Source organism: Rissa tridactyla, chromosome 6 (genome assembly GCF_028500815.1).
Source record: "Rissa tridactyla isolate bRisTri1 chromosome 6, bRisTri1.patW.cur.20221130, whole genome shotgun sequence".
NCBI lineage: Eukaryota > Metazoa > Chordata > Aves > Charadriiformes > Laridae > Rissa > Rissa tridactyla.
In genome coordinates, this window is record NC_071471.1 from 45346281 (window position 1) to 45361951 (window position 15671).

General features: G+C 38.8%; 1 protein-coding gene across 4 annotated transcripts in view; it reads left to right on the forward strand.

Annotated features, from left to right (window-relative positions):
* Nucleotides 1-11694, forward strand: part of RASGEF1A (RasGEF domain family member 1A) — a 170687-nt gene extending 158993 nt beyond the window's left edge. For all 4 annotated transcript variants that reach the window (XM_054204815.1, XM_054204812.1, XM_054204814.1 and 1 more), the window contains 9 exons: nucleotides 2085-2306; nucleotides 2599-2673; nucleotides 2908-3000; nucleotides 4767-4869; nucleotides 5166-5245; nucleotides 5888-6079; nucleotides 7583-7706; nucleotides 7937-8009; nucleotides 9061-11694. In XM_054204815.1, coding sequence (XP_054060790.1) covers nucleotides 2085-2306; nucleotides 2599-2673; nucleotides 2908-3000; nucleotides 4767-4869; nucleotides 5166-5245; nucleotides 5888-6079; nucleotides 7583-7706; nucleotides 7937-8009; nucleotides 9061-9085 — 987 coding nt within the window. In that variant the 3' untranslated portion in view covers nucleotides 9086-11694. The remainder of the gene's footprint in view (nucleotides 1-2084; nucleotides 2307-2598; nucleotides 2674-2907; nucleotides 3001-4766; nucleotides 4870-5165; nucleotides 5246-5887; nucleotides 6080-7582; nucleotides 7707-7936; nucleotides 8010-9060) is intronic.
* The last annotated feature ends 3977 nt before the right edge of the window (nucleotides 11695-15671 follow it).

Genomic DNA, 15671 nt, shown 5'->3' on the forward strand with positions numbered 1-15671 from the left:
TTGAGAAAAACACGTCTTTACAGAGTGACTCGGTGCTCTGGTGTCTGAGGCATCTGATGACATTCATTAATTACAGCATCACAGTATTTATCCCCTCAACAAGCCTACAAGTCAAGTTTGATCAGTGAAGAGCTATGCCACATCTGACCCCTAGGAAACATAATTTGACACTGACAAAAAGCATGTCTGGCTCTCAGTATTTGTTACCAAAAGAAATTACCCATACTGTGCTTCATCAAGTGATTAAGGTAATGGTTTGGGGTTTTATTTTGTATTTTAAAGCTTTTCCAAATCCCCTCAGGACACTATTCTCCATCCATAGGATAGAAAGTAACCTGAGAACTCGCACAAAGCAGTCAGGTGCTTGTCATAGTGCTATCAGACAGCATACCAAATAGCTACTGCTATAGAGTTACGCCCCAAATGAAGTACAAATTCTTGTTTAAACTCGAGCAAGGACAAATTATTGTACACTCATTGCCTTATTTTCCAAAGTTGTAAAGAAATTTAGGGTAAGACTAGTAATGAAAGGAAACTGCTAAAACTCTTAAGGGCATTTGTCTAATTATTAAGATGCTAATAAGTTCACAATAGCTAAAGTAAGCCATAGTTATTAATGTCACTGCAGTTTCTTTGTTCACTTTCACATAATATCTGCAATACTCTCACCTGCCTTCAAGTTTGATTCTCAATGATCCATATCTAGGAAGTCTCTCCTCCCGGACACATGGGTAAGTCAGGCATAGCAGCTGAAGTCAAATGATTTACAATAGAAAGCTCGGCATACCAGAGCGCAGAATTAGCGCTTTATTTTAGTCCCTGCCATGCTCCCTCGGCATTTCTGAACACTTGTAGCACAATATCCGAAATGGCTCCAGCCAGCTGCTGTTCAGTGGTAATCTAGTTGCCTCATCAAGATGAGCTACGCTGCCTTCAGCTTTTCATTTGATTTCACTTGGGAGTCAGATTATTGCCTTGTAAAGCAACATTCTGACACTACTATTGCTTAATTATAGCATGCAATATACAAGTATTTGGTAGTCATCGTCTCTCACATCTGCTACATAATTTCAGTCATCACTGCACATTAGTGGTTTCTTTGAACGATCCCAGATTCATTGCAGTTCTTTCTGGTGCATCCAGTTGACTGGCAGAAACCAACACAGCAGGTTGTAAACTAATGGTTAATCTTGTGGCTAACTTCAAGAGAAATAATTTGCATGAAAGCAAGAGAACAATTGTGTAGGAAAGAGGAAAAGGACTGTCTTTGGTAGAAGGAGTTTTTCCAGCAGCAGGAAGAACAGTCAGAGAACTTGGCTCATTTAAAGCAGTAACAGGAGGGATGGAGGAGTAGGAAAAGCGATCAAGTTAGCTTTTCAGGGTGGGCCTCATAGAGAACGTCTATAGGACACAAACAATCAATGTCAGAAAAAGAATTCAGCTTCCCTTAGTTGTCAGAATACTGAGTGGATGGATTATAGTTCTGTGGCTTTACCACTATGTATCCTTACAGTTCCTATGTTTAAAATCTGATGAACAGAAAGGCATTTTAGTTGTCCAGTTGTGCTCTTACTAAATCTTTGGATGCTATATTTGTTCAAAGCCAGTCCAGGGTATTTTAGGAGTATATTCCTGGACATAATGCAAATTCCCTGGATTCTGCCTGGGCTAGGTAGCATTGATCATCAGTGGGTCTTATCAGAATGAGAAGGAGCTTTTTGGTACTTGGTACCCTCAGGATCCAGGAAGCCTTGTGCAAGCAACTCAACCACCTTTCACTATACTCACTTTTAAGCTGTTTACCCTGATGCCTTTGAAATGGGGTAATAGCCAAAAACTGCTGCGAGGAGCAGGCCAGCCAAGCAAGTGAAACAGAGTTGGGAAGGCGGGCAGATATAACAATGTCATAATGAAGTTGTGCGGGCAGCTAGGACAAGTTCATTTGTCACAGGATGATAAGCTCAGATAAGATGAAAGAAAAATGGATAGTAGACATTTATTTTTCCCAGTCAGAAATTCTTTGGCGATCTGTGTCTGCAAGAGCTAAAGGTTTTTAGCAGTCATTTTTTCTTCCTTTTGCGTAGGAAAATGGAACAGTGAAAAAGATCATTAGCCAGATGACACAGAACCTCCTGATGGCCCTTTCCGCACGGAGCCAGTACCAGGAAATCAGAGAGAAATTTCGGCAGCCTGTTACTGACAAAGGCACCATCCTCAAGACCAAGACACAGTCAACTCAAAAGGACATCCTGAGTGTGTGCTGTGACCCTCTGATCTTGGCACAGCAGCTGACCTATATTGAACTGGTGAGGCGCTAGTTTGTGTGAATTACTTAGTTTTCCATTTACTAAGTATTAATATACTCATCAATATTAATTTTGCTATGGCTTCACTGAAAGCCTCTAATGTCTTAATCAAAAAAATAACAAGTAATGAACAAGATCAATTAGGTACACCAATAAACACACCTCACATACCTAGACTGTAGGAAGATGAAAGTTACCAAAATATTCTCCTAACTCTGGCTTTATTGATGCATTTTTCACTGAACTCCCTGTTTGTCTACCCAGTGACAATCCCTCATCTTTCCAAACACAGGAAAGGGTGAGCAACATTTACCCAGAGGATCTGATGCAGATTGTCAGCCACATGGACTCCCTGGATAATCACAAGGTACAACGTGGGGCATGGAGGGAAAAAGAAACAAAAAATAAGCAGAGTTAAGAACCTCCACGATTTGAGTATACCCTGTGCAAGAAAGGTTGACATTTTCTAATCTTCTTTAAGCTCATGCCTTAAGAAATATCCACAAGATTTTATCAAGACATGAAAAGGAGGTTTATCTTTTGGTATGTTGACTTTATCATGATACAGGATAGGATTAACACGTGGCCTGTTCTCTTACAGTGCCGAGGGGATGTGACCAAAACCTATAATTTGGAGGCCTATGACAATTGGTTCAATTGTCTCAGCATGCTGGTCGCTACAGAGATTTGTCGGGTAGGTATTTGTAGAAAACAACATAGCAAAATGGTCTTGGCCTTAAGGATGAAAGGCAGGCAGTGGTCTAATAGAGATTTAAACATTAGCAGTGCAATTAAAGATAATAGCATTACTCAAGCATTAAATTATTTGCCTGCTTATATGATGAAGAGTTCATGGCTACATTTGGCTTTGCATATATTCTTTAGTTTTCTGTATCTTCCATAGTAGCATTAGTCATACAGTGAAATGGAACTTTTGTGGAGTTTGAGTTAGGAGCTCTTTTAGATTTTTATTTTTTTTTAAATCCATAAATCGCAAAGGTACTTGTCTTTAAATGCAGATTTACCAGTAAATAGCTGTCCTTCCACTGCACTTAGGTATCATTAGCACTGTCATATTCATCTGTTATAGAAAAATCAGGAATAAACTTTCCTCAGAAGTCTGGAAAGAAAGTGGACTACTGGAGAGGTTGAGGTTAAAAAAAAAAAAAAAAGAGGGAGAACAGCCTTTTTAGAGGTTAAAGTAACTTCTATCATATTATAAGCAAAGAAATGGAAGGTATACTGCCCTAGAAACTTCCCCCTGCCCCTCCCCCCCGGCATGTGTATTCTCTGTCTTTTTAGATTCCTATTAATAGGCACCAATTCTAGCAAATGGAAAATTTTCTCCCTATGCCTGCATGGTCAGTAGCTCTTCTGTGGAAATCCAGATGTCTACTACAGTTTCATGAAGTCAGATATATGGATCCTAATCTCTTAAGATTTCCTGCTCTCACAGAAACGTACTACAAAAATGCACCAAGACATCTTCCAGAGCTGGCTGGGATGGCCAATACCTTTAGAAACCAGTCAAACAGAAGGTTTTAGCATACCAAGGGCTAAGCCAAGCCATTGACTACTGAACCATTTTCTTTTGATATAACACAGAAACTGAAATATTTAGGTAAGAGGTTTTTTAAAAAAAAAAGAAAAAGGGAATTCCCTTGAGAAGTAGTCAGCAGTCACCACTCCAGAGCCATATTTATATAAGCCAGACCCAACTTCTAGATCTAAATATAGGAAGGATTTTGATCAATGAATGTAATCTAGGCAATAATACTAGCTTTTTTAAAGAAAAAGAGGAAAAAGGAGACAAAGATTGATGGCTTTTGGAAACAAGGTTTGGAAACAGTGCTATATATTAATTTTGCTCTGTCATTTATAAAAGAATCTGCAATGCAGATGTTTAGCATCACTTGCTAGATCCTTTAGATGTTTGCATTAGTGGGTATTTGTATATTTGATCATCATCACTACCTGCTCTCAAGAGGTCATTTAAGAGCATACACAGTAAAATGAGAAAAATAGAACAATTGCCATGTCCTGTTCTCACATTCAGGTTACAGGTCCCTGGTCTTAAGTTTTTCCACTGCTTTCCCCCCTTGTTCTGAGGTTTAGATTTTTTTTATATTATTTCTGAAGCAGCTTCATGTTATCTCCCTTTTCCAGTAACAGGAAATTGCTGAAAGTGTCCAGCTTGTTCATGCAAGATTCCCTAAAACATTGAACTTTTTGTATAAACAAAAACTTACACTCCCCCATAACTGGACAAATAATTGATAGTAGCCCCAAATACTTCTGCTATTTTATTAAAAGTTAATCTTAACAAAATACCCTCAAGCCTATATCATAAGGTTTAGCTTGAAACATCTATTCAATCAACGTGTTACAGCACCTTTGACTGAACATCCCATCCAAAATTCAGGCCATCCCTTCCCTCTTAAGAGATCTTGCTTTTTCCAGGTTGTAAAGAAAAAACAGCGTACAAGAATGGTGGAATTTTTCATTGATGTGGCAAGAGAATGCTTCAATATTGGAAACTTCAACTCAATGATGGCTATTATCTGTGAGTACCCTTAACACAGATGACAAAAGGCACTCCATTTTACAACCTGACTGACAAGACTATGCTCGTACTTGCCCTAAATTGGCTGCCCATATCAGCACGCACACTTCTACAGGGGCAGGATGTACCAGTGACATATTAATGTGCGGGTGGGCAAGCGTTAGCTACAGCTTTTGTTTGTCAAGCTGAACTGCCTTCCAAAACATGTGGTGCTAATACATAAACACAGAGTTATGTTAGCCCTGTATTTTTTCAACTCAGTTGTTTCTTTCTTTGTCTCTTCTCTCTCTATTCAGCTGGGATGAACTTGAGTCCTGTGGCACGGCTAAAGAAAACTTGGTCCAAGGTCAAAACAGCCAAATTTGATGTTTTAGAGGTATGTATAAAGTTTAGACTTTGTACAGAAATCCACCAGATAGTAATTCCACAGCAGAGATTTGGATGAAACTAAGTCAAAGATCACAGAGGCACCTCTGTCAGTGGTCACCAGTGTATAAACACTAGGAAGAGCATTTCCTGAATTTCAAACTCCCTACTTGCCTGCAAAAAGAAGTGGATGCAAGTTTTCTTTAGGTTATTTCTTCCTTGCATATGCTTTCCAATTTAACATCAAGGTAGTTTTCACTCCAGTGCATTTTGCTACCCGTAGAACTAATTAGAATACGCCATCTAGTGGAGATCTGAATGAAAACAAAACTTAATTGAAATCGTCATCAGACAGATTGGTGACAGGAAGTTAGAATTTTGTTTTTTCCAATAGTCGTTTATCATTTCCTTTCAGTCTTCTATTAACCATTGAAGCAAAGCATAAATTTAAAGCCAGTACAGAACCCTCCTCTCAAACAAGATAGAAGTTACAAAAACTTGAATCCAGGCCTGATCAGTGTAAGCTATTTTATCCCGAAAGTTTAAAAAGGGCCCAACGAATTCATAAAGAATGAACTCCCTGATGGTTAGATCAAAGATTTTTATATTTATGTATTACCTAACTGCCCTTTTCCCTTCTCCATAAAAACAGCACCACATGGATCCATCCAGCAACTTTTGCAATTACCGCACAGCCCTGCAAGGAGCAGCACAACGATCTCAGACTGCCAACAGCAATCGAGAGAAAATAGTAATCCCAGTTTTCAACCTGTTTATTAAAGATATCTACTTTCTGCACAAAATACACACAAACCGCTTGCCCAATGGGCAGATAAACTTCAAGGTAGGAGTTTGCTATTAGAGAACCTGTAATGCTAGTTAAACATTGTACATTAAAAACATTTGCCAGTTTTGAACTTCTGTCTCATTATATTAGCAATTCTTTCAGCATTGTTGTGATCTAGACATAAAGTGATATCATTATCTAGGGGAAATGATTTCACCAAATTTCTGTGAAAGCTAGTGCTTGCAGTTGCCATATTTATATTCCATATCCAGCAGGCCCACAATTGCATATACAGAAAAGAATCCATAAAGCTGTTGGAATATAACTGCCTTCAGTTAAAAGATTAGTTTTAAAATATAATTAATTAGAGATTTTTTTTTTTGTTAGTTTTACGTGAAGTGGAACAGATGCACCGCAAAAGATAAAATTCATGGAATAACTGGAGTAACATTAATTTGTTACCAAAACTGATGCATGAAAAGATTGAGAAGAAAATAAGAATTTCAGAAGCCAACACACCCCCCCCAGCATTACAAATCACTTAAGTAATACAGAAATAGTCTAATGTTAGCTAGTTGGAAGGGGAAGTCTCTTGGAGGAATGTTGTACTCATGCAACATTTAAAATGAAGGAAAGAACTTGAAATCAAGAAGTGTAAGAATTTTAGTGTACCACGTATGATTGCAGACAAAAATTTGCCACTCCTCAGCCCTGCACCTGCCTGATGTTCAAAATGGATTGGGGGAAGCGGAAGGCAGTAAAGAATAGAAAGTAAGCTTTTCTGTAGCAGCAAGCTGTCCTATCTGATCGAATTGTAATAGGTAACTTCACACTGAATCATCAGCATTAGCTGATTTAGCCTCATCAATTTAGCTAGCTATAAACGCCACATGCAACCAGCAACTGATATTTAGCAGGTCTTCAAGAGAGTTTCTACGTGTTCTGGATTCTCTCTCCCTGACTAATAAACATACACATCCAGAAGACCACAGCCTGGCAAAAATACTTTCAAAGGTTTTTTTGCCATTATTAAGGCTGGGTAGGGGAGCACACAGAATATAGAAGACAATCCCTAAGTAATTATGCATAGTTATGCATATCTATAGTTTCTATATGTTATTTTGGTTATTTCTTAAATATGTCATATTTCATTTAAGTTGAAGGTTGGAAATGTGGAAAGTAAATTAAGTAAATAAAAGCCATTTACTGACCAGTTCCACTCACACGCTAATTTAGAGATAAGACAGAGAAAACAGGCCAATAGTACTTGATTATATATGAATTAAAGGTTGATGATGAAAAGAATTGAATGCAAGAGACCAGGCAGTTAGCAGGGATATGCTATTCTAAATTTGAGAGGCTAACAGATGGGGAACTAGAAGAGAGGGAGATGGAGGGAGCAGTAAGAAGAAGGGATAACAAGGAGGACTGAATAAAGGATAATAACAGAAGAAGCACAAATAAGAACAAGACTGAGAGGCTGTGAAATTGAAACAAAAGAATTAAATTTGAAAGAAACAAACATGATTTTAATAATATTCTTTTAATTACATCACACAGAAATTCTGGGAAATTTCGAGACAGATTAATGATTTCCTGACATGGAAGCAGGTCGAGTGCCCTTTTGAAAAAGACAAGAAGATCCAGAGCTATCTACTCACAGCACCCATTTATAGTGAAGAAGGTAAAATCCTTGAACATTATAGTGAGTCTTCCTACTTGAAATGCAGACAAAAAAGAAATTAACATGCAAAAAAAATATTTTATAAGTATGTATTACCACTTCTATATTGGCTTCTGATGAGAATAAACTTTATTAGGAGGCCTGCTAAGTTAAACCTGCTCTATTGTAACTCTTAATTTTTTTTAAGTTAAAGAACCCATGTGTCTGATTGTTCTTATTTTATTTACTAGCTCTCTTCATTGCATCCTTTGAAAGTGAAGGTCCAGAAAACCACATGGAAAAAGACAGCTGGAAAACACTCAGGTATGAAGCTTCCTCAGAACATGAGTCTTTTTGCACACGTACACAGGCACATGATCATCAGCTTGCTCCCTTACCAAGCATACCCAGCTTAAGACCATTTTGGCCCAAGTATGAATTTATTTTTTTTCTTCAAAATTAAGATCTGAAAAAATTCAATAGGGCTTGGATTTTGATACAGCTTTTCCAGACAGATGAGTTCAGGGTGCAGGATCACTGCTGAGATTATGAAGGAGAATGTGCTTTGTTTAGGCTATTGAATACAGTAAAAGAATTTACATTTGTAGCAGTTTTCAAACATGATTTTCTCAGGGGAACAAATATATAAAGATACTTAGAAGGCGCTATCATCTACACACTTACAAATCTTATAAAAGGATGAAGTTTTAAATGAATATTCTAATTTTCAGCCTACTCTTAAGGGAGGAAATCTCAGCAATTCCCCCTCCCTCTTTGAGAGGGGGATCAACCTCTTCCATCTACATGACGTTAATTTAGATTTCTTCTAATACTGAGGCCAAGGCAGGAAGAGAGATTTAGACCTTTGTAAATGATGTTAAGCCTTTAGATTTGACATATCTGTATCAGATAAAGAATGTAGAAGTCTGTATGCCCTGAGCTGCAGTTGAGCTACGTTATAACTGCATTGTCCTAGACAAGACACTGTTTCCCAGTGACCCCAGTGTTTCTCAGGAAGGCCACATAAGCTTTTCACTTATGACACCCATGCAATCTGCCTTGTATTAAATCTGATGCTGTTCAGCAAGCAATAGTTTAGGATGACAGAGGAACATATGTTATTTGCCTGAGCACATCTTAAGGGCCTGAAGTAACGTTACGAAGGTTAAATTTTCATTTAATTTAAAGTCAGCATCTTTATTGGAGTTCATAGATGGATTCCAGTTTATAACAGTTGAAAAAATCTTTCCCTCGAAGAAAGGTGTCCAGCTAATGATGCAAGATAGATCTATTGCCAACCTTTACCAAAACCATAAAACTTTTTGTTGTGATAGAAAAGATAATTTTTATTTATTTATTTTTTACCTTCTTCTAGGACAACTCTGCTTAATAGAGCCTGAGATTTTTGGATCTGATTTGCAGACTTTGAAGCACATTGAATGAACGTGTTTTTACAACCTGAAGGACTTGGACTGAGCTGAGACAGACCTCACTGGCTGAGGTTTCTTTTGTATATACAGTAACTTTTATGAAATAAAATGTGGTAAATATTTCACATGTCAACCTTAAGGCACTTAAGTGAAGGGTTTTGGTTTTTTATTTTAAATATAAGGGCAGGGCCCTGTTCTCAGAGATGAAATGTATCATGGGAGTTGGTATCCCTGGGGAGACCTTATTCTATCAGCATCCAAGTTTTTATTTTTTATTACTTCCACCAAAATAAGTAAAAACTAAAACACACATCCCAACTAAAGCCAGTGTTCAGGTTAAATACTCCATTGGACCAGTAGTATCCTGCAGAACACTCAATATGTCTGTCTATCTTTGAAGTGAAGGGTGTCCTTCAAATCAGCGATACCGTTCGCATGTGTTAGTGTTTGTAGAATCAAGGCCTTAGACATCTGCAGCAAGCGTGTTCCTCTCCTACATCAGAAGATAGTGCCTTACAAGGTACTGATATCGTTTAGTGTACCTTCTATTACGCTGGACTGGAAGTAAAGAAAATAAAAATATGGATGTCTTGAAACCAGCTACAATGTACTTTTTAAATAAAATGGAGAATATGGCACACGAAGTAGAGTATACCTGCCTGTAACATTGATGGTGCAGCAAACATATTTTTGTTACATGATTTAAAGAGGTAAGATGGGGTAGCTGCTGGGGGATGTGCGTTTGTGTGTGAGTATGTGTGCGTGCATGTGTGAAGATGCACACATGTCTAAGTTGATTACTTCTGGAAATTATCCTTTAAATTCTGGCTGTCAGAATCATTTGTGTTTTCCTTTATAGAAATCAGGGAAATTTTTTTTGTTGTTTTGTTTAAGAGAAGGATGTCTAACCTAGATTATCTCTGCAAAACAGGCTAAATATGGTTTTTTGAAAACAGTTTTTGGAAAATAAAAATCACACATGAGCTAGGGAGAGGGAAGAAAACTCAGATGTCCAATTTGAAGTTAAGGCTAAAATTTCCAAAGAAGCTTAAGAAGAGTTCATCACCACTGAACAGGGCATTTAATTGCCTTATTTCCTTTGAAAATGCTAGTCTGCACTTACAGACAATTAAAGGAAAGACCAACTTATGATATAAGCTTTTTCTAGTATTTTAAAAGCTATGATTGACTGTCTGGGCCAGACCCCATTGAAATCTAAGGGAAAACACCATAAGAAATTGCTCAAACCTTTGAAGCCAGGTCAGTACCAAAATTACTCGCTGATGCGTACCATTTCTAATTTCTCCTTTTAGCCTTGAGTTTACACCTGATTTGGCTGTCTAAATGAGCACCTGAGGAACTTATGTTAAGATTCATGGTATTTATTTCCAGGAGAAAATATACAGTTCAGGACTTACTTTCTCACCTGATCTTTGAATTAAAAACTAAAAAAAATAGGCTTAGATTAAAAACTATCTATTGTCCTTTCCAGTAATTTTTCTCTTAAGGCTTGAGGACTGGATATTTGTAAAGATAATGACTTGAGCCAGACTATTAGATTTATTTTTATTTAAAAAAAAAAAAAAAAAGCCCTGTAGAATTCACAGTGGTTGTAGCCTCCCTCAGAGCCTCGCAGAGGACCTCTGCACAAGCTTCTTTAAAAAATGATTGAGTCTAAGTAGATGGGGTTTATCTTATTCTGCCTTCTGTCGAAGAAGGGGCAATACTTGCTGGACCGAGGGTTTAGTTTATTCCAGTCCCATAGACTCTTCTTGCTGAGTGCCTACAACCAAAAGCAGTGCCACTGTTTCATGGGGCATCTGCAATCACTTAGTAGAAATTTTTTGCTGTGTTGGCCCTGTAGTGTGGTGAAAAATTAAGGAGCTTTCCCTCTCTCCCTGTTCCAGCTGCCCCCTTGACAAATACTTGAAATTAGAAGAGTACATTGGGGTAAGGAAGGGAGATAAATCAACGTTTTGCTGATTCCATAGCATTGACATCAAAGAGAAACAAAAGCAAGTTATGCTTTTGAAGAAGGAAGTAGAATACTAACAAGAACAGCCCAAAAAAGGGGAAGGGATAATTCTTATGATCTGCTGCTATTTTTCCTGTGCTGAAGTACTGACCTTCAGCCCTGGATTAGAGTAAGAATATTTATACTGTATTATTACAGTGTTTTGCACTTTCAGAGATGTTCTAGTTAGTAATGTTGTCAGACACTATAAGAGGGATTGTCTATCAGCTTTGTTTATGTAATTGAAGTTTAAAAGGGATGCTTAAAATTTAAGAAAAATATATATATTTGAAATGCAATTTTAGAACACTTTCTGTAAATGTATAAAAAAAAGCTTTCACATGAATGTGCACTTCACTGGTCAATCAGTCCTAGTATATACTTGAAATAAATGCAGTATCCACATTGGTTCCTTTTTATTTTTTCTCCCTCAGTTTGATACATTCCTTAAATACTGTGTTTTGCTATTCTGAGCTGAAATGCTAAATATAAAGCTGTACCATAAAGCAGGATATTCCGTGTTTGACTGGATGTGCTTGCATTAATAAAAAAAAAAATTGCTTCAACCAGGCTTAACTTTTCCGCTGGTTATTTTTCACTTGCAAACTGATCAAGCCACAAACCAGCGTCTGAAGGAGGTAAACCGACTGTGGAAGGCAATATAGTTGCAATGAACCAACTGGCTACTTAAATTAAAGTTCAGGCTTATAAAGATACATTATGAAACATTTAAACATCTTCCAACAAAGGCAAGAGCAACACTAAGGCAACAATATGCTAATACTTCTAATGTCTTCTCTCTCTATAATAGTATTTTATGGATTTGATATATTGTCTTTGCTACCGAACATCTTCATTCTCTCAACAGAAGCGATTAACAGTTTCACTGTGTAGATACATTTTGTATGTCCTAAGAGTTGAGTTGCATTTTTTTCCTCCCACATATTTATCCTTTTAACAGGAAAGTGCAGAAACATTTTCTGGCTGCAGCACACCGCAGGGTTTCCTGTAGCAAGGTTCTGTTGACATTTCAACACTTGGGACCTTTGGTTGCAACCACTACCTTTTTTCATGCCCTGCTTTACAGAAGCAAAACCAGCAAAGCCACTTCTGCAAGGTCACACAGGGACTAGAACAAGCACAGATCTGCGAGGAGAATCCTGCTTTCCCAACGCACTGCCCCAGTGCTACCTCCTTCCCCAGGGATAAGCCTTAAAAAACATTAGGTCTTGCAAGCGCAGGAGCTCTGGAGGTCCCGCAAGCATTTTTCACAGAATGGTTCGGGTTGGAATGGACCTTAAAGATCATCTAGTTCCAACCCACTGCCCTGGGCAGGGACACCTCCCGCTAGACCGGGCAATCTGTTGAAAACTCTGGGGAAATGGTTTTGGTAACCAGACATCCACAACAGGCTCCCAGAGTAGAACAGTCCTACCGTCAGTCATCATGGCTCATTAGAAAAGATAATGATGTTTACCAGCATTAAGAGGATCAAGCAGACAAGAGCCTTCCTGATGGCCAGTTCACACTCATAATTAATATGCATATTACATCCTTGAAAACTCACTTCCAATTATGTCCCATCCAGTCATTAGGATAAATTAGCTATTTACACAGGCATAAGAGTAAACAATAAAATTGCTTTCCAGGCACTTTACTGCCATTAGAGCAGGACGCAGTAGGACAAGCAGCAACTCAACACCAGTAAGATATCTTTAGTTACGTTAGCAGCAACTTGATTTATCAAGTTAATGGTTCCCAAGAAACAGCTTGCTTTCAGCAAATAACTCACGTAGCAAAATTCATCTGACTCGCCAGTTGACAACCGATATTAGCACATCTTTTGGAGGGAAATCAGCAATTCCGAGGATGTGCAGACAGATCTTCCCTCTTCAGTCTGCAATGTATATAATTTTATCAGGGCAACCCCAGATTCCCAACTAATCAGAAAAGCCTGCAAACAGCACATGGAAGTACAGTTTTGTCTTATGGCTCTCTGCAGCCATTAAATAGGGCTGCATGGACAGTGAGATACTTAAAAAAAAAAAAAAAAATCAAGTTGCAGAAAGACTTTATCCTAGACCCCTAGTGCATGCTATCGAGGAAGTTTCCAGACCAGTGAGCATTAGCAATAGCTGCTTTCAAATTCTTCCTTCCACGCTTGCCCCTGGAGAGGCGGAGATAACTGGGAGTGCTTTGAGGTTTCGGCACAGAGGACATCACCCCTCCAGCAGAGGTTCCCTGACTCTGCAGAGGTTTCCCTTCCTCCACCGCTCCCCAGGGTGGCCATTGGAAGAGAGAAACATTTTGGGGGGTGCATTTCTGCAGTAATTTGGAGGTACAATCTGAAGCGTAACCATTTCTGCAACATTATTCATAGCAGCAAAGAATTTAAATGTTTCTAAGATTTCCAACCTTGTAAGTAATTTCTAACATCAGCATTTTTGTGGCTTCTTAATACCACATTCTGCTTTTGCGCAGAAAATGGATGAGGCTGATTGCTGCAAAGTAACTTTGGGATATTACTTTATTTTCATAATGAAATACTAAAAAGCAATCAAGTTCTAAGTCACACAGGGAGAGCTGATGCAGTCTCAGATAGATACCCTGCCTTCTCCTCAAGAGATGTGATGAGGAAGAAATTCAAACGACCAGGAAATGCACCATTAATTTAAAAATACTAAGCCAGTAAATATACCATTTCTCATCTACTAGGATGCATACCTTATGATACTAAGAATACTTAGGCTTCTACCAACTAATAGTAATAAAAAGCAATTCTATATAAGAAGTTCCATAAGAAATAGTGTTTTGCAAAACCACTATACAGTTACTTGAGACTATTAGTAGCACCTACCAGAAGGAAAAGAAACCAAAACAAAAAAACCCAACCGACAAAAAACCCCACAAAACCACAAACATACAAAAAAGCCAAAGTCCAGAGCCATTGCCACACAGAGGGTTCTTGTTAACAACCCCACCTCGAGGCAAGGCATGGAGACCATTTCACAAGATTGAAAGAAAGCTGAAAGCAAACACAAACCAAGGCACCAGATACAAACATCCACACCTCATCTGGGTCAGGAAAGAAGCAGCTTCAAATTTAGTGGAAATTTGCTTCCATTAGTTCTAATTCTATCTAGCTTCTTCAGATTTGGCAGATATCTTAATCCTAAAATTAATATATTTCTGTTTGGAGGCAGAAGTCCAACGAGGTCCAATGGAAACTCATTACACGGACAGAAAAGTACTTAACATCTTTTTAATTGCTGTCGTGTGAGCATCCTCAGGCCTCTTCTGATTCTGGGGGGTATTAAATTCAAAGAATCTTGCTATCCATCAGCGTTGACATTGAAAGTTTCCTTTTAAATATTTAATCAACATCCAGTTGTTTACATTCAATTCAGAGAAGATATTACAACACTCCACCTCCCAAAATATCTATTAAAATAGAGAAGTGAAGTGCAGCACATCATCAGTGGCAGCAACAGAGCGCTCAGGGACTCAGCAAGCACGGCTCTAAGTGATGGGTTTGATTAACGTCTTTAACACTTATGGCACCTGCAGAATTTAATGAAACATTGAACTAGTCAGTGCTGAAGAATTTGTCTCAATTGGGGAAAAAAAAAAAATCACTCATAAAATACTTCAAAAATGTAAAATCCAAACAAGTAATGAATAAATCCATAAATTCAGGCTTTTTTTTTTTTCTTACATACCTCTTATTTCACTTCACTTCTCAGAAACTTCAGAGTACCCAAGTATCCCAAGAAGAACTAGACAAGAACCCATCAGGCAAAAAGTCACTTTGACAAGAGTTTAAAAGCAAATACACACAAAACCACCCAACAACTGCTCTGCACAGACTACGTTTGCAGGCCAGAACCCTGTCCCAGTTGCTCCCCAGTAACTCCACAGGCCGGGAGAGCGCGCAACTCGCACACCGAGAGCATCCCGAGCTTTGATCTGTCTCTAAGCTCCTCTCCAGAGCACACCTCAGCACCACGCAACCTCAAACGTTTTCCTTTGTTGGTTTTTTTTTTCCTTCAAACTATCCCTTTATTAATAATGTCATTTTCCCCACGGCTTGTAACCAAGTCGGAGAGAAGCCACTCCAGTTTGCGTAAGGCTGCTGGAAACCCGTGCAAGAGCTCCGGCTCTCCCGGAGCCGAAGCCACCACGGCACCCGTCGACTCCTGCTCCCACAGCCCCGCACGGCTTCACCTCCCGGCTCCCGCTCACCCTCCGCGCCCTGCCGACGCGCACCCCTGCGCTCCCCCACCGAAACTCCCCCTTCGTTTCACAACCACGACTCTGCTGCCCGGGCCACGCTTCAGCAGGAGCCAGCCAGGTCGTACCCCACAGCTGTGAAGGCTGTTTTATAGCCTCTATGTTAAATTCTATTTTACTCCAGACAGATACATTCTTTTCCAAAACAGCATTTTCAGCAGGAGGCCGAGAACGCTTAGGTGCTAGCAAGGAGCATGTGCGCCCCCCATGGACAGACAAATGCCAAAGCAATCACAAAAAAAAAAATTACTT